Source organism: Fusarium flagelliforme, assembly GCF_020744385.1.
Source record: "Fusarium flagelliforme strain FIESC 12 MPI-CAGE-AA-0113 chromosome Unknown B0J16scaffold_1, whole genome shotgun sequence".
In the NCBI taxonomy this organism is placed as follows: Eukaryota; Fungi; Ascomycota; class Sordariomycetes; order Hypocreales; family Nectriaceae; genus Fusarium; species Fusarium flagelliforme.
Window position 1 is genome coordinate 4,264,620 of NW_025763503.1, and position 17,415 is coordinate 4,282,034.

Below are 17,415 nucleotides of genomic sequence, written 5' to 3' on the forward strand. Positions count from 1 at the left end.
TTTGTATATCCTCGTACAACTGGAGACCGCAAATATTCAGATCCTACCTGACTTGCACCTTTGGTTCCTGATCATATGCAGCAGGGACTGACATTAATAGTGAAGTTGTTCTCTTATGAAACAGTAAGATAATGAACATACGGTTTATGACTCTGATATCTACGCTTATGAATTTTGATCAAGAAGTATAGTACAGTTTGAATTCCTGGTTATGATTGCTGCGTGGCACATATGACAAGATTTCCACTGAGAAATGACGACGAGGTACATTTTAGGAACAGCCACAAACAGGGAGCAAATACAATTTGATTCCATATCAATGATCCGATGAATACCAAGGGACGTACTTTGCATTGGGGCAGAGGTCGTGACTACTATCCAATGAGTTCTTGGTACAGGGTAAGTAAATGCGAGACCTGTCCCATGCTTTCGGCTCTTCAGACATCGAATCGAAATTGGACGCCAAAATAATAGGAAGAATAGCCCCAGTGAGTGAGTGAGCAAGTAACTTACATGTAGAAGAGTTAAATAGATTCATTATAATAGTACAAGAAGCAAGGATCCTCGAAATCTTTGACAGCTTACTCAGAAGTTTTCACTTTACCGTGCAGTAAACGAATGGATATTAAAGGAAAGGGCCATGGAAAGGACAAAAGTATAAGTTGGTACCAAGCCACATGTCTTGATTATCCTAGCAAATATTTAAAAGATGGCCAGTAATGTCGCTGAATTACATGCCCAGTCCGGTACTCAGGTACTCACTGTATGATAGCTGACGTCAATGCTCAGCCTGATGGAAAATTAAAAAAATACCGCCAAATTTTAAGGCTAAAGAAAAAAAAAAACTGCCCCTCCTTGACTGACACTGATTTACCCCTCCATCGGGTTTCTGTGAACTTTTGTGCCTGACGAGATACATAGATACTACAGTGTATACACTTTTAGGTGTCATGCTATAACAGTTAATTACTATAGTACCTGGTCAGCGTGAATATGGATGTATATGTACTAACCCAAAACTAATCTGAGTGTCTGCGTAGAACCCTGTTTCGTTCGTTGTCTATTCCTTTGTTCCCTTCCATTCCAAGATCCATCCATCGACCCGTTTTGTACCGTAGCCAGTCCAGCATCAAACACCCACCCACACCTACTACCTAACCTGCCTACAGGCGCACAACCTTGGGCACCACACAAAACTTAACTTCCATTTCCCTCTACCACATTCGTACGCCCTGAACTTCAACCACTACCAACAACTTCACTCCCGCAAAATCACGGCCAAAGACCAACCGACCGACCGCCATCATGCCTCCTAAGAAGTGGGGTACGTAAATCTCCTTGTCTAGATTATCATCATGTCTTATCGAAACATGGACTTTTGCGGGGTCTCTTGTCTTGACCATGACAGGCCCTTACCCGACAAGCAACAACATCTTTGCTAACAAGGCGCTTCTACAGACGAAGAAGACAGCGATGACAGCTCTTCCTCCGGCTCTCCTGCCGTTGGTGCCGCCGCCGTTGCCGCCCGCCGCAAGTTTGACGATGAAGAGGATGATGGAGATGTAAGTCTTGGTCTTGTTTGACATTGTCTCGTTTGGCTTGTTACCTCATAAAGCTCGCCGTACACTCCCTTTCTCGACTGACACAGATTCTTCTCCAGGTTCTAGACTCGTGGGATGCCGACGACTCCGATGCTGAACGTGAGAAGGAGCGCAAGGCCGAGGAGGCTAAGAAGAAGGCCGCTGCCGCCGCCGCTGCTGCCAAGAAGCCCAAGGGTCAGCGAATCGCCGAGCATCAAGCTGAGCGTGCTCAGCAAAAGGCTGAAGCCGATGACCATGAGGAATACGAGGAGACCGAGTCCGAAAAGCGCGAGCGACTTCGACGTACTGAGCAAGAGGCCGATCTTGCTCATGCTGCCGATATGTTCGGAGATATTGGAATCAGCGCCGGCCGTGCCAAGTCTCGCCCTGCTACCGTTGTTGTCGATGCCAACGACCCTACCAAGACCGTCGACATCTCCAAGCTGCCTCTGTTCCAGCCCAAGACCAAGGCTCAGTTCGAGACCCTCCGCGCCAGCATCACCCCCCTCATCTCGGCCAACGCAAAGAACCCCCACTACTTCCTATTCCTCCAGGACTTCACCAAGGCCCTTGCCAAGGAGATGAACAGCGAACAGATCAAGAAACTTGCCAGCACCATGACCGCCCTGGGCAACGAGAAGATGAGAGAGGAGAAGGCCGCCGACAAGGGCGGCAAGAAGACAAAGGCTGCCAAGACAAAGACTTCCCTCGTCACTGGCCGTGCTAACGTCGCGGACACCACTACTTATGACGACAACGATGACTTTGGAGAGTGAGTAACTGCACATCATGTCGAATAACTCGCTAAGCTGACATTTTCTCCAGTGATGACTTTATGTGAAATGTTTCTCGATAACACAAAAACGAGATCTCTCGCCCCTATCCGACCCGCCGCGCCCAGCTTCGATTTGTGTACTCCCACTCCAGTCCAACTGCTTGCCAACCGGCATGCCATCGACGCAGACGCGACGATAATAGTCGCACGGCGTCGCCTTGAAACACTCTCAATTATTCGAACAGGACAGGGCAGACGCAATAGAGTTTGAGGGCGTGCTCCAGGAGAGGGAGGGAAAGGCAGCATGCATATAAAAGTGGTTGTTGCGCAAAAGATTGAAGAGCGTTTGAGATTATGTACAGGAAGATGGCGAAGCACTGTCGTGCCAGCACTTTTCATGCGCTTCGGGTATTAGAGATCTACACAAGGACTTAGCGTTAGTAGATGAGAATTTGTTTGCTTCAAAAGACTTTTTGCTACATGGATATATCAAGTCTGATGAGTGTTCTGTTTCACGGCGATGGGGTAGTCAAAAGCTGGAATAGCATTCGTATCAGTCACACCCGAATAGAGGGCAATGCCAAGATAGTGAAAATAGCTCATATATCATGTATATCTGTCTGTAAGAGAATATTTAGACTACTTCGTCTTCTGTGAACATTACCAATCCAGCAAGGGTATCTCGGCCACCTGCCCATCATTTTGCTCCCTGGAAACATTAAGGAGTTGAGTAGAATCATGGACGAAATCTTGTCATGGATATATAAAATCCCATGAACGCCGGTAACATTCAATCGTGTCGTGAAATAAACCCCCAAACGCCTCTGTTGCCTTTACAAATGTCGTTGTCTTGTAACAACGTCCATAAAAATACAAGTTGCACATTATCGTTGATCAGATCGTATACTCGAAGGATTCGCGAGCAACTGAGATTGAAGAACAGCGGCTCGTCTGTGGCAGTTATACCACGTTACCCGCCATGCCCATGAAGAGGGCGTGGACAGCGACAGACAAGGTCCAAAAGCCAACCTTCTTGAACCGTCTCACACGGCTCTGCTGGTTTTCAACATCATTTGCGAACGCATCGTATGTCTCTGCTGACATGTCATTCATAAGACCACAGTCAAAGATAGACCAGCTGCCATCGAAATCGCTAGCCCGCTTCACAATACGGCAATTGATCGGAATATACGTTTTCTTGGCGTTAATATAGGCAACGATAGGCCGAACCAGCGCCTGGTTGACATAGGACATGTCCTTGGTGAAGAGAGGCACAGCGGCCTTGACGTCGTTCATGGAAATCCGAAGATCCATGATGAGGTATCGTCGGTCGTCCTCGCTCATCTGTGGCTCGTCGGTAGGCTCCTCGTCGTCGGCGTCAACAGTTGAGTCTGAAAGATGTCCCGATGTAAGGAGGGCGGGCCCCTGCTCTTGTATATTGCGAATGAAGCGGTGCCTGTTTGTGTCGACGATCTCTTCAAGCTGGTCATAGAAATCGGCCATGACCTTGGTAATACTCTCGTCGGTGTCAGCGGGGAACATAACGTCGGCGACAATGTCAACGTTTCCCTCATAGATCCAACCAAACGGTCCCTCTACACCACGATTGAGGTGATCAATCTTCAATCCATCAATACGGAGTCGGCTGAACTTCTTCCAAGCCTTAGGATCGCCGAAGCCAACCGAAGCTTCTGGATCACCATTACCACTGGGCACCACGCCATGGACTTGCCGGGGATGGATCGTGAACAGTGAGCCATCGAAAGACCCTGACATATGGTTGGCTGAAAGGAAGTCGTAGAAGAGCCACTGTTTTCGGAGTTGAGGTAACTCGCAAGAGAATATGCTGATAGAGAATGGTCGGAAACCGCCCGGCTGATGGACGGTGAGTAGCAGGTCCTCCATCTTGAACTTTTCGATCTCAAAGTCTCCAGGTTGGTGCTTATGGCGGTACGATAGGGGGTCGACCTCTTCGACCGGCCAGGTCACCGATGTTCTGTCAATGACACCGCGAACGCCTTTTATCTCAACATCCTTGAGCAAACCCTTGCCATTCCACCAGTTCAAGAACGAAAGCGTGACGTTAACGGTCGATAGCGTAACATCGAATTGAGTATAGTTGCCGTCGTCCTCAACTTCAGGCGCCTCTGCTTTCCGGCCAGCGGCAGCCTCTGCAGCAGCATCTGATGAGCCCTTACTCACGGACGAAACATTACCTTGCCCCGGTCGTCGGGAGACAAACACATTGCGGAAAGAGATGACATTATCCCGCCACTTGGGGACAATAGCAGACTCGAAGACAACGGTAACGCCGGCGGATTGGGTTAGATAGTCACCTACCCATTGAGCGAGTGTTTCTATTTCTCGTTAGTAAGGGGGCTATTCAACGCAAGAGACCTGCCCAATGCAACAGATGTTCATACCTTGGGCCACAACGGTATTGATAGACAAGATAATTAGCGAGAAGAACGTTGTTGTTCCGACAATAATCCAAGCGAGATGACCAAAAAGGAACCATGATACAAAAGCACCCCATTCATCGATGTTCCATGGCCTCATACTTCTGATTGACACCCATTTTAGACGAATCTTGAGTCGTTGCCAGAAGCCATTAGCAGCCTCAAGCAGTTCGTCCTTTGTAGGCCGATGCGGCATCCGCGGCAGGTGCAGGTACGACATGTAAGAAACTGGCTCAGAGTCTGCTCCTGTAGACCCTTGGTTTCCAGTCTGGCCATCTTTGCTTGCCTCGTTTAGTGACGATGGCTTCACTTTTTTCAAGTTTTCTGTGGTTCTTGCTGGGGTGGGGGGAATATCTGTGATATCCTTGCCACAAGAGCATTTTGGTCCATTTCCACTGCTGCTACCTCTGCCACTGTAAAGCCGACGTTGAAGACGAATCGTTGGCCAAACTATCGAGCCAAATGAGTACAAGACTGAGGACTGTACTGTAAAAGAGGTTGTGCGCCCGGGGAAAAGTTTCCGAGGCTTGGTGGTATGGCGCAATAGCGATAGCGGCGTTATGGGCACATCATTGTCAGTGGATTGCTTCAAATTCTGATATTGTCGCTGGGTGTGATTTAGTCGAACGTTGGAGGGAACAATAGGCGTCATTAACAGTGGCCATCTTGGACTAGTTTCTGCGACAGTACGTCGGGATATCGAAGCGAATATTGCCGGAGGAGAATTGGATGCGATCCCCAAGCAGCGCCCGATTACAGAAGAGGGGATACCCTTGGCCATCATTCCAACATCATGGTGCCTGGCTGAAGAACAAAAAGACACGAACAGCTTGGAAATGGCGAGAAAAGAGTAAGTAAGTAAGTAAGCAAGCAAGCAAGCAAGAAAAGCTTGAGGTTGGAAGAGTTGGAGTCGAAGGCAGGAAGAAGGACGAAGACGGGTAGGTAGTGAGCAACAGATTCCGTCACTGCCCTGTGAATGTGAATGCTAGACTAGACTAATTCATGCTAACCTAACCAAACTGAACCTTTCCATGCTTCTGGTCCGGGCAGGAAAAGTCACTCCATGACGCGCCTAGCCGATGGCAAGCAGCGAGCCAATCGATAAGCTCTGATAAGCCACACAAATTTTTGTTCGGTGCGGTCGAAAGTCGAGAGCGCCCCCCACCAACAAGTCCTTCGATACCCTTGAAAGTGCGGTTGACCTCGTTGATTTTTTTTTGTGACAGAACTTTAAGGGTCTTCGTGAAGAACATCTCTTGCATTTCCAACCCGTAAATATTCACGGGATATCTCTCAGATAAAATAAAAAATGCCTGCGCCTACCGCACTGAAAAAGGCTGAGGAAGCCCCGCTCGACAACAATGTCCAGCTCCCAGTCCAAGGTAAGAAAAAAATTCTGAACTGGATCATGATCGCCGCCTCTAACTTGGGATCTAGACACCGATGAGGACTTCCTGTTAGACGCGCCTGTTGATTCATCTGCCGATGCGAATGTCCTCGTGCCCGTGGAGGAGAGCAACGAAGATGGTATGCAAATTGATGAGGAGGGACGACCTCGATTTGCGCCCGCCAGAGACATCGTGAGGACCCTCGCGCTATCATATGTTCTTCATGTTTTTAACATCTTTCCTAGGATCCTGTTACCAGAGTCGAGACGCGCAAGATTCCTATTCCTCCTCACCGAATGACACCTCTGAAGCAATCATGGACCTCTATCTACCCGCCTCTGGTTGAGCACCTCAAGCTGCAATGCCGAATGAACATTAAGCGAAAGACAGTCGAGTTGAGGTCATCAAAGCACACTACCGAGTCCGGAGCGCTGCAGAAGGGAGAGGATTTCGTCAAGGCTTTCACCCTAGGCTTTGATGTGGACGATGCCATCGCGCTGCTACGACTTGACGACCTTTACATCCAGAGCTTTGAGATCAAGGATGTACGAACGATGCATGGTGACAGCCAAGCCCGTGCGATTGGACGAATTGCTGGAAAGGACGGAAAGACAAAGTTTGCCATCGAGAATGCCAGCAGAACACGTATTATTCTGGCCGACAGCAAGATTCACATCCTGGGTGGATTCAAAAACATTCACCTTGCTCGCGAGTCGGTCGTGAGTCTGATTCTCGGAAAGCCACCCGGCAAGGTGTACGGCAACCTCCGAACGGTTGCGGCGAGAATGAAGGAACGTTTCTAAAAGACAAAATCTGGCGAAGGACTACAAACGGCGTTTCGGGTGGGCAGCATTATGATCTTGAATTATGTGAACCAGGGTTACTCAGTCAAATGGAAGGATGGCATAGTATGTCGATAACGATAAAGATAGATATGAATTCGATTTGTCGCTTCGTGGATACCCACCATACAAAACCCACGGGCCAACAACGCATGATTCTGTCGGGCTAATTGCAGATGCTGCCATCTGCAGTCAGATCATGTTTGATACACCGTAGCAAGACCGTGCTCTTGGAGTATCAAACCACATCTTCGGCGGTACAGTACAAGCGATCAAACGTCCATCGTCCACCTATAGACGAGGGGGTGGGACAGCTCGGGTCTATTGTTGGCCCGCAATGCAGCTTCTCATGAGATGCTGATAGGCACGGACTCAGATCATTCCATCTGCATCCATGTTTATCAGAACATATCACCTTCATCGGCCGACTTTGATCGTTTGACCGACAATCGAGCGCGGCATTTAGGACATCATTTACTCGAAGGAAGCCTGGACATACTCTCAGCCTGTGAGAGCAAATAATTGCAGTCCAATTAGACTAGGCTACCCAGGGCAGGACTGCCAGGTAGGCGCTTGGTGATTTTGCCTTGCCGTCATATACCTTGTTAATAGGTACTACATGCAGCCTTCCGGGACTGCGGAGGCATTGTGTCGTTCTCGTTGTTGTACCTTGTTGACTTGGCTCCCGATCGAGAAGAGGACTGTCCAACCGGAAGACGTCCTCGAGCCGGCACGGCGAGCCTGGGGTTACGATGCGGCACGACGGGCAAGATGAGCCCGCAGCGCCGGGAATCAACGGGAGCGAAGCGTGGTCTAGAGGAAACTTGTATGTAATTGAGTTCGGTACGTGGAGATGATACTACGCATAACAACTTGGAACAGCAATTTAGAGTGACTGAGCGGACTGTAAAACACGATATGTGCGTGGAGACACAAATGATGGTGTTTAGACGAGTTACAGTGGGCTGTGATCATCATGATACAAATTGTCTTTCGTTGCCTGTCTCGGTCTCGGTGCGGCCCTGCGTCGGCGGGCGTGAAATTTGCTAAGACGGTAGAGGGTGATTTTCCATATCGATATCCATTCCATGGTCTATGACTCCCAATGGATGCTCGATAGTAAAACCATGCCATTCTGTGTCTGGTCTAACCTGGCCTACCAGTCCGATGCTAAATCAGGACCCTGGACATTATATCTTGTCTGTCGTTTACTGTAAAGTAAAGGTAATATGGATCTCAAGGTGAGCGGCGAACCATTAAGGTGGCTTCTGGCAAGGTGGGCGTGGGATGGGCTGGATCTAGGCGATGGAACCAGTCCAGGGGGAGGGGAGAATTGGACCTGGACCCCTCTTCTAGGCTCTGGTTGAATTGGTCAAGGGTGAGATTTTGTGAGATCATTTTCACCCCTCCAACGTCAATCAATGCCCCACCTCGCAGGTAATTTGTAAATTTTGGTGAGAGACATCCATGGAGGACATCCAAGTTGAGATGGGAGGGCGACTTCCTTACGTAGGAGGTAGGCAGGTACATGGTTGATGTTCTTTTTTCTCTCGTGTCGACCGCTGACTGGGTTAGAGAGAAGAGGTACTGTACCTAGAGAGTTTGCCAGTAGCGATCGACAGATTTCCTCTGCCTTCCAGGAACTATCTATTCATAAATAAACACTTTGTCCTCCCCTCCTGTAGCCTTCCTTTTTTCTTCCTCTTCTATTCTCATCTTCATTCCATTATCCTCTATCATCACATACTTTACTCGCCTACCAGACTGGTTTCTGCTGGCTTCAATCGTGTCTGATACATAAACACTTTACCTAAGGTAAGTTTCAATCTGGATGATAAAACAGTCACGGCTGTTATCAATGCCCCTCACCTCCCCTTCACCTCCATTTTAAGCATCTATGCCCATCAATTGGATAGCATGGGTAGTACAGCACAGCACGTTGGAGCAGAGCAATGCAAAGCAAAACAACCTTAGCTTCGAGCTCCCCCCCTCCCCCTCCAACCCCTCCTCCACCTTTACCTACCACCCCTCCCTCACCGATTGGAAGAAAACCCCCACCAAAAATTCCTAGGAGCTGGTTCGACTTGGCTTGGTTTGGTTTGTTGTGATGAGCAACAATAACCAGTCAGCCGCTGCGCAATGTTGAGGCATATTCCAGCTGGGTACCTACTTGGTTACTGTAGGTACTGACTGGGTGACGCGCACTGGCATTGACTTTGGCGCTGGCACTGCTTTGCCCAGCATTGCACTACTCTGCTCTGCACTGCTCAGCTCATCATGGATGGATGGATGCTTGCTACCTTACTTGGGCATTGCCCGTTGAAGCGCCGGCCGTCCCATCGGTAGAACCTTCTACGCACTGGCTACTATATAATTTCTTCCTCTTCTCCTTCTCCTCTTTTTTCTCTCTTTCTCACCTTCATCCTTTACCTTTTATTCTTAAAGGCAAACTACTAATTCATCAACCCACTTAGAAAAACATCACACTAAGTCAACATGGCTGTCAAGAAGGTCTTCGCCCGCTCCGTCTACGATTCCCGTGGAAACCCCACTGTCGAGGTTGACGTCGTCACCGAGACTGGCCTCCACCGTGCCATCGTTCCCTCTGGCGCCTCTACCGGTTCGTCTCGACCGTACTCGTCAACTCTCCCAATGCAATCGCTAAATTCATGATAATATAGGCCAGCACGAGGCTTGCGAGCTCCGAGATGGTGACAAGTCCAAGTGGAACGGCAAGGGTGTCACCAAGGCCGTCGAGAACGTCAACAAGGTCATTGCTCCCGCTCTGATTGAGAAGAACCTCGATGTCAAGGACCAGTCCGCTGTCGATGCCTTCCTCAACGAGCTCGATGGTACCAGCAACAAGACCAAGCTTGGTGCCAACGCCATCCTTGGTGTTTCCCTGGCCGTCGCCAAGGCCGGTGCCGCTGAGAAGGTGAGTCTCGAACATACAACACTACGTTCACGCTTTTGAATCATTCCGCTAACATCGTCATAGGGTGTTCCTCTGTACGCTCACGTTTCTGACCTTGCCGGAACCAAGAAGCCTTACGTCCTTCCCGTTCCCTTCATGAACGTCCTCAACGGTGGTTCCCACGCTGGTGGCCGCCTCGCCTTCCAGGAGTTCATGATCGTCCCCACGTATGTGCCTTGAAATTCCCATCCATCATTAGAGGTGACTAACAGGGCCACAGTGATGCTCCTTCTTTCACCGAGGCTCTCCGCCAGGGTGCTGAGGTCTACCAGGCCCTCAAGGGTCTCGCCAAGAAGCGATACGGCCAGTCCGCTGGCAACGTCGGTGACGAGGGTGGTGTTGCTCCCGATATCCAGACCGCCGAGGAGGCTCTCGAGCTCATTACCGATGCCATTGAGCAGGCTGGCTACACTGGCCAGATGAAGATCGCCATGGACGTCGCCTCCAGCGAGTTCTACAAGGAGTCTGAGAAGAAGTACGATCTTGACTTCAAGAACCCCGACTCCGACCCTACCAAGTGGATCACCTACGAGGAGCTCGCCAGCATGTACTCTGAGCTCTGCAAGAAGTACCCCATCGTCTCCATCGAGGATCCCTTCGCTGAGGACGACTGGGAGGCCTGGAGCTACTTCTCCAAGACCCAGGACATCCAGGTTGTCGGTGATGACTTGACTGTCACCAACCCTCTCCGCATCAAGAAGGCCATTGAGCTCAAGTCTTGCAACGCTCTCCTCCTTAAGGTCAACCAGATTGGTACTCTGACCGAGTCTATCCAGGCTGCCAAGGACTCCTACGCCGATGGCTGGGGTGTCATGGTCTCTCACCGATCCGGTGAGACTGAGGACGTCACCATTGCTGACATTGCTGTCGGTCTCCGTGCTGGTGAGATCAAGACCGGTGCTCCCGCCCGATCTGAGCGTCTTGCCAAGCTCAACCAGATCCTCCGCATTGAGGAGGAGCTCGGTGACCAGGCTATCTACCCTGGTAAGGACTTCCGCAAGTCTGTTAACCTGTAAATGGGGACAAATGGATATGTGGAACAAAAAAGCCTTGTGATGATAATGATGCCTTGAGGTCTTCAGCCAGGACGCTGGGACCATATACCAGGACGGCAAATTGAAAGTAATAGAGGCAAAAACAGTAAAAGCCAACTGATCAATTAATAAAACTTTGATTGAAGTTCAATGTGTATTGTTCGCTTATGTGACTATATTTTACTTTACTGTGCTTTAAAGAACGATAACGGTTGAATCTGTTGTGGCTCGTGTCATCCATTGCAGCCACAAGTGGCTGTTTCTACAGCAACAAGCTCATTGGCGCATCGATAATATCAACATTATGCGACCATCCCACTTAAATCATTAGCTCTTCAACCACAATCACACCGACCGATCTTGAGAGTGTTTTACACAGATAAACACCTCTTTAGAGGAGATACAACCCACCATGTCATCTTCAGGAGACCTCATCGACTTCGATTTAATCGAAGGTCAGAAAGAAAACATTCAGTCCTTGCCAGGCGGTCGTTCAGCAAAGAAGCTCGCCGAGCTTTACTCCCCATCGCCTCTTCACAAGCAGTCGACACCCACACCCTCGGATACCCGCAATGTCAACGACTGCATTCGAGCCGAGTTCGAGCAGGAAGTCGAGAATATAGACGAATCGGACGATCCCCTCGACGTCTTCGAGCGCTATGTGCGATGGACACTGGACGCCTACCCCTCAGCACAAGCAACACCACAATCACAACTTCACACTTTGCTTGAGCGCGCAACAAAGACTTTTATCGGGTCAGCACAATACAAGAACGATCCTCGATACCTCAAACTATGGGTTTACTACATCCACTTCTTCTCCGAGGCCCCACGTGAGACGTACATGTTTCTGTCACGTCATGGAATAGGAGAGTCTCTCGCCCTATTCTACGAGGAATATGCTGCTTGGCTTGAGGGTGCTGGTAGATGGGCACAAGCCGAAGAGGTATATAAGCTGGGCATCGAGCGAGAGGCTCGACCTGTGCCGCGCCTCATGCGCAAGTTTAAAGAATTTGAGGAGCGTGTCGCTCAGCAGCCAGATGTTATGAACGAACCCTCGTCTCCCGCATTACCCACCATGCGACCAGCACTTGCTGCCAAAGTTGACCCTTTTGCTGCTGCTCGTGCGGCAGACCCTCAAGCTTCAAGAACATCAAGTGGCGGAGCAGCCAAACCTGGAAAGGCCAAGATGGCAATTTTCTCTGATGGCGACGCTCAACCTTCTGCCATGTCATCGATGGGCGCCGGATCAAAGGGTTGGGATAGTATTGGCTCACTAGCGGATCGCAAGAAAGAAAATGCCATGGAGGCTAAGCCTTGGGCTGGGGAGACGCTCCAAGCTGGTGGAAAGAAGAGCGCAGCTCCAAAGATGTCGGTGTTTAGGGATCAGGTAAGTTGATCCTCTTTCCCCTGACTCGTCCACATGTTGATGGTCATAGGACTAATGTATGGTTATGATTTGTTATGGTTGAATAGTCTCTTTCGCAAATACAGAATATCGTTGTTGTTCCGTCAAAACATCAGATCTCCTTACACCCACAAACTGGTAAGAAGGAGCGTGTTTTTGTTGACCTTGCCGCTATATATCCGACTCCTGAAGAGATTGGCACTGAACTGAGCTTCGAGGAGATCATCGCTGCTAATCGAGGATGGCTCGGTCACTGCTGGGAAGAAGAGTCAATTGACGAGAGCATCGTCCCTGAACCTGCTGCTCCTCTTGAAATTGAAGAGATTAGCAAGGGTTTGGGAGAGAAGCTGATGATCCACCAAGATCCTGTTGACAAAATCCCCATCCATAAAGATTCTGGTGACAAATTGATGATTCGCCCAGACCCTGTGGGCAAAATGGCTATTCATAAGGATCCCGTCGATAAACTCGTTATTCATCAGGACTCCTCCACCAAATTAGCAATCCACAAGGACAGCGTGCAATATGATGAGAACGGCAGGGTTATTGAGCAACCTAGGCCCCCACGGGGTAGCAAGAAGAAAAAGATGATGGAAGTCAATGAGACTCAAATCAGTAAGTCAGCTCATATAAGCACTACAGGTCAATCTAACCGTTCAACAGTCAAGGCAAAGCTTGATTCGCCCTCCAGACCAAAGCTGAAAAAGAAGAATACATCTGAGCCCACAATGACACTTCACACCAAAGCTGCCACTGATGATATCTATGATATTTTCAATGCACCTCTGCAACCTACTGGTCAGGAGGAGGAAAGCGCAGATGAGGATGACTATGAGAGCGATGATAATTACACGACTGATGCTGAGAGTACGGGTACCACGAGGCAGATTGAGCCCAGTGAAGCTGGCGACGACGATAATGATGAAGATGCGAAAAGCATCAGCGAGTGGTCAGACTTCTCGACACGAAGACACATTCCTAACATCGATGGAGAGGGAGACGAGGATGGAGATGAACGCAATGATACCCAGGTATCTGCTTTTATCGATACCGCCGCTCCAGAGCATGAACAGGACTCGACCAAAGCTCTCGACAACACTGATATCCACTCGCGAGTAGACGAAGAACAAGATGAAGATGAAGAACTCGGGACGCCTGTTTCAGAGGACTTCCCTCCCCAACCTCGCACAACCTTCGTTCCAATTCCGCCAGAGGATTATGAACCCCCTACCCGGCCATATAGGGACCCGGCCGAGGTGGCAAATAATCGACTACCCTTCATGACCCCCATCACAGAAAGGACCGAAGTGTCCTTGGACGTGACAGTAGAGCGTCACGAATACAAGACACCTTGTAAGAGAGAAAGCTCCATGACTATCGACGAGGAGGACGAGGAAGACTCAGACCTCGAAGCTCTTAGTAGCCCTATTCGAGGAATAGTCAACGATGTCATCTCACCGCCGAAGATGTCAGTGCCTTTGGCTCCCAAGTCCGCTGGACCTCTTGGAAAGTCGATCCCGTCGAAACCTCTCGCACCTAAGGGGCCTATTATCAAGGACACACAGTGCAACCCTGTGGATGAGGTGGTTCGGTCCGAAATCATTGCCAAAATGCTGCCTCCTTTGAGCTCCTACTCGGGCTTCTATGACCATCGCGATGAGAAGTATGAAAGAGGTGGCGAGATCCGGAAGTTCGCCAAGGCTCTGACCAAGGCAAGCAAGTCTGGCGAGAGAACGTCGTCTATCTCTACCCAAGTGGTGATCGAGCTCCCTGAAATTCGCTCTACTTACACGATTAAAAAGGAACTGGGAGCCGGAGCTTTTGCCCCTGTTTACCTTGTCGAAAACTCCGCCCCGGAAGCTGACGAGAATGATGAGAATGCAGTCCCTACGATGGGCAAAGGAGCTTTTGCTATCAACCACCGGAGCGAGATCGAGGCTCTCAAGATGGAGAACCCCCCTACACCATGGGAATTCCACATGATGCGCTTGGCTCACACTCGCTTGGGACCCCAGCATCGTGCTTCTGCCTCACTATCCTATGCTCACGAGATGCACCTCTACCAAGATGAGGCCTTCCTTTTCCTGCCTTATCATCCACACGGCACCCTCTTAGATGTTGTCAACTTCTTCCGAGCTGAACCATCTGCAGTTATGGACGAGCAGCTGGCCATGTTCTTCACCATTGAGCTTCTACGGACTGTCGAATCTCTACACTCTAAGAGCGTTATGCATGGAGATCTCAAGGCTGACAACTGTCTCCTCCGTTTGGATGCATTGTCGGATGACGAATCTCTGACGAGCCAATGGAAAGCTGATGGCAGCGGTGGATGGTCATCTCGTGGCATTGTGCTTATTGACTTCGGGCGCGGTATCGACATGCGTGCTTTTGTCCCTGAGGTCGAGTTCATCGCCGACTGGAAAACTAGCGCACAAGACTGTGCTGAAATGCGAGAGGGCCGGCCCTGGACATGGCAGATCGACTACCATGGACTCGCAGGTACGATCCACACACTCCTATTCGGCAAATATATCGAAACCATGCGCTGCGACCAAGGTGGGCTAGGCAAGTCGGGTCGACGCTACAAAATTCGTGAGAGTCTCAAGCGCTACTGGCAAACTGATCTGTGGTCTGATTGCTTCGAGATTCTACTCAACCCAGGGGTGGCAGCAGCAGCTGGTGGTGAGGAGGGCGGCCAGATGCCTGTACTCAAGTCCATGAAGAGTGTCAGAGAAAGGATGGAGACATGGCTAGAAGCCAACTGCGAGAGAGGTGTTGGCCTTAAGAGCATCATGGGTAAACTTGAAGCTACGTTTGGCAAGAATCGGAAGTGAGTGTAACAGGCTGGTTGTCTACTGTCCCTTTGTGGCCCGGCGTTGGATATTGGTAGGAGGGCGTTGGTTCTCTCGGAGCATTAAATGCGTGTTTTGGGCTTCAGTTCTTTGTGAGATGCATCATGAGCAATACCCCTTCGATGGAGAAGACTTTATAAATAGATGACCTTTGCGATATTGGTTTATAGCACGAACTATATGACATTATGTATGAAGCGACTTCCCAGTGACGTCTTGAGAATTTCGGCGAGTCGTCCAAGGTGATCAAATGTCTGGACCATCTTGAGATCTACTTTAGCGCCTGGCCAGTAGTCTTCGGATTTGTTCAAAGAGCACATATTATGATAGATACATATAAAACCGTAGGTCTAAAATTACACAGTTTAACCCTGTTAATACACAACACATGGCGCCCAGACGCTATGCATACGAGCCAAGCGACTTTTACTCGCTATCATCCGTCTCGCCCTTCTTCTTCCTTCCACCCTTCTTCACCCCCTTCTTGGCATCCTTTGCTACCTTGCGATCAACTTGATCTTGGATCTTGTTTCGCTCCGACTCGCCTTTAGCTTGTAGCTCTGTCTCGAGCTCTTTGAACTCGTCACTCTCAGCGTCCATGCCAACAAGTCGCTCTAGAAGCTTGATCTCGTCAGCCCAGACCTGCTTGTCTTCAACGGACTTGCCGTCAGAACCAGCGCGGTCGATGGGCGTTTCCAAAACCATGGGCATGCCAGCGAAAGGTGCATGGTTCATGATGCTGTGGAAGGCACGGAGTCCAAGAAAGCCTGTGCCAATATTGGCGTGGAGGTCTCTGTTGGAGTTGAAGGGCGCTTTACTATCGTTGACTAATATTTGTTAGTGACTGGCTATAGTTATAGAACAAAAGGGATAAAAACTCACGATGGAAAGCTTTCAGGTACTCGTGTCCCACAACATCGTTGAAGGCATCAAACGTCTTCTTGAACGCTTCCGGTGTCCTCAAATCATGTCCTGCTGCAAATGCGTGGCATGTGTCTATACAGACACCCACTCTTGACTTGTCTTCTATGAGCTCGATGATGTCTCTAAGATCCTCCCACGTCGAACCAATGACATTTCCACTCCCTGCCATGTTCTCAAGAACCGTAATGACCGTCTTGGTAGCCTTGTGCGACTTGTTGAGCTGCGCCGCGATACGTCCGATGGCTGCAGACCTTGTATCGCCACCTGTTGAACCTGGATGGAAGTTGTATAAACGAATACCCAATTGCTCACAGCGCTGAAGATCGTCGACAAAGGAGGTATACGCTTGGGTCGCCTTGTCTTCGTCGGCCTGTGCCAGGTTGACAAGGTATGAACCATGAGGGAGAGCATGCTCGTTCGCGCTATAGCTATGATCTTTGCATAATGAGATAAACTGGTTTTTTGCTTCAGGATCGAGGGGTGGGTTTGTCCATTTTCGCTGCGACTTCAAGAAGAGTGCGAAGGCGTTTGCGCCAATGTGAATGGCATTTGTAACAGAATTTTGAACTCCTGAAGAAAGATGGTCAGTAAGAAGCGAAAATAGCCGGGCTCGAAATGTATGTACCTCCCGCAGCACTGACATGAGCACCGATATGCATGGCGGGCTTGAGTTCAGAGACGGCTGTTCGATTTGCCAGGGGCGTCGCATCTTCGTCTTTAGCCTTGGTCTTGCGTTTCTTGGTCGCCTTGGCCGCTGGAGCTGGAGCTGGAGCTGCACTCTCGGCTTCTGGTTCAGCTTTTCGTTTTGTGGAAGTTTTGGTAGAAACGGCCTTTGATACAGCTACCTTTGAGACTGTTCCATTGGCCTTCTCGACGATCTTGCTAACGGCCGCAACGGCTTTGGCTATTGTTGGCTTGGGCATCTCGTCGTCGTCGCGATCTTCGTTATAGCTAACTGCCTGCTTTTTACGCAGGGAGGTACGGGGCATTGTTAAGCTTGAGTTGAGTTGGCCTATTGAACGATATCGTTGGTGCCAACTTATTCGATTGATTGATTGACGAATGATCTGTTTATTGACTTGAGTGGGAAGAGCGTCGTTGGAAAGGGTCCGCAAGGGTGTGCACTGTGTGACGCGATCAACGCGCTTCCTCCTTGTAACACCAGCGCGCAGTCACGTG

General features: G+C 49.7%; 6 protein-coding genes across 6 annotated transcripts; 4 read left to right on the forward strand and 2 right to left on the reverse strand.

Moving 5' to 3' along the window:
- Positions 1-986: 986 nt before the first annotated feature.
- B0J16DRAFT_26481 (eukaryotic translation initiation factor 3 subunit J) lies at positions 987-2,610 on the forward strand. The gene is made up of 4 exons (XM_046123373.1): positions 987-1,324; positions 1,459-1,562; positions 1,661-2,352; positions 2,406-2,610. The coding sequence occupies exons 1-4, from the start codon at positions 1,306-1,308 to the stop codon at positions 2,419-2,421; spliced, it is 831 nt and encodes a 276-aa protein (XP_045989331.1). The 5' UTR covers positions 987-1,305; the 3' UTR covers positions 2,422-2,610.
- Positions 2,611-2,938: 328 nt separating this feature from the next.
- On the reverse strand, positions 2,939-5,745 carry B0J16DRAFT_278953 (mitochondrial distribution and morphology proteins-domain-containing protein). Its single transcript, XM_046123851.1, has 2 exons — positions 4,779-5,745; positions 2,939-4,712 (listed from the first exon to the last, which is right to left on the reverse strand). The coding sequence occupies exons 1-2, from the start codon at positions 5,596-5,598 to the stop codon at positions 3,316-3,318; spliced, it is 2,217 nt and encodes a 738-aa protein (XP_045989332.1). The 5' UTR covers positions 5,599-5,745; the 3' UTR covers positions 2,939-3,315.
- A 1-nt stretch (position 5,746) lies between these two features.
- Positions 5,747-7,184, forward strand: B0J16DRAFT_328899 (Pre-rRNA-processing protein PNO1). The gene is made up of 3 exons (XM_046126266.1): positions 5,747-6,196; positions 6,252-6,394; positions 6,448-7,184. Exons 1-3 carry the CDS (start codon positions 6,124-6,126, stop codon positions 7,003-7,005), a joined length of 774 nt encoding a protein of 257 aa, XP_045989333.1. The 5' UTR covers positions 5,747-6,123; the 3' UTR covers positions 7,006-7,184.
- Positions 7,185-9,540: 2,356 nt separating this feature from the next.
- B0J16DRAFT_257648 (enolase) lies at positions 9,541-11,034 on the forward strand (the record flags this gene model as incomplete). The annotated part of the gene is made up of 4 exons (XM_046123155.1): positions 9,541-9,664; positions 9,726-9,979; positions 10,043-10,185; positions 10,239-11,034. 4 exons carry the CDS (start codon positions 9,541-9,543, stop codon positions 11,032-11,034), a joined length of 1,317 nt encoding a protein of 438 aa, XP_045989334.1.
- A 341-nt stretch (positions 11,035-11,375) lies between these two features.
- B0J16DRAFT_328906 (Mad3/BUB1 homology region 1-domain-containing protein) lies at positions 11,376-15,502 on the forward strand. The gene is made up of 3 exons (XM_046126267.1): positions 11,376-12,442; positions 12,529-13,075; positions 13,124-15,502. Exons 1-3 carry the CDS (start codon positions 11,465-11,467, stop codon positions 15,292-15,294), a joined length of 3,696 nt encoding a protein of 1,231 aa, XP_045989335.1. The 5' UTR covers positions 11,376-11,464; the 3' UTR covers positions 15,295-15,502.
- B0J16DRAFT_409290 (xylose isomerase-like protein) lies at positions 15,482-17,375 on the reverse strand. Its single transcript, XM_046133077.1, has 3 exons — positions 16,862-17,375; positions 16,195-16,806; positions 15,482-16,139 (listed from the first exon to the last, which is right to left on the reverse strand). Exons 1-3 carry the CDS (start codon positions 17,223-17,225, stop codon positions 15,739-15,741), a joined length of 1,377 nt encoding a protein of 458 aa, XP_045989336.1. The 5' UTR covers positions 17,226-17,375; the 3' UTR covers positions 15,482-15,738.
- Positions 17,376-17,415: the final 40 nt, after the last annotated feature.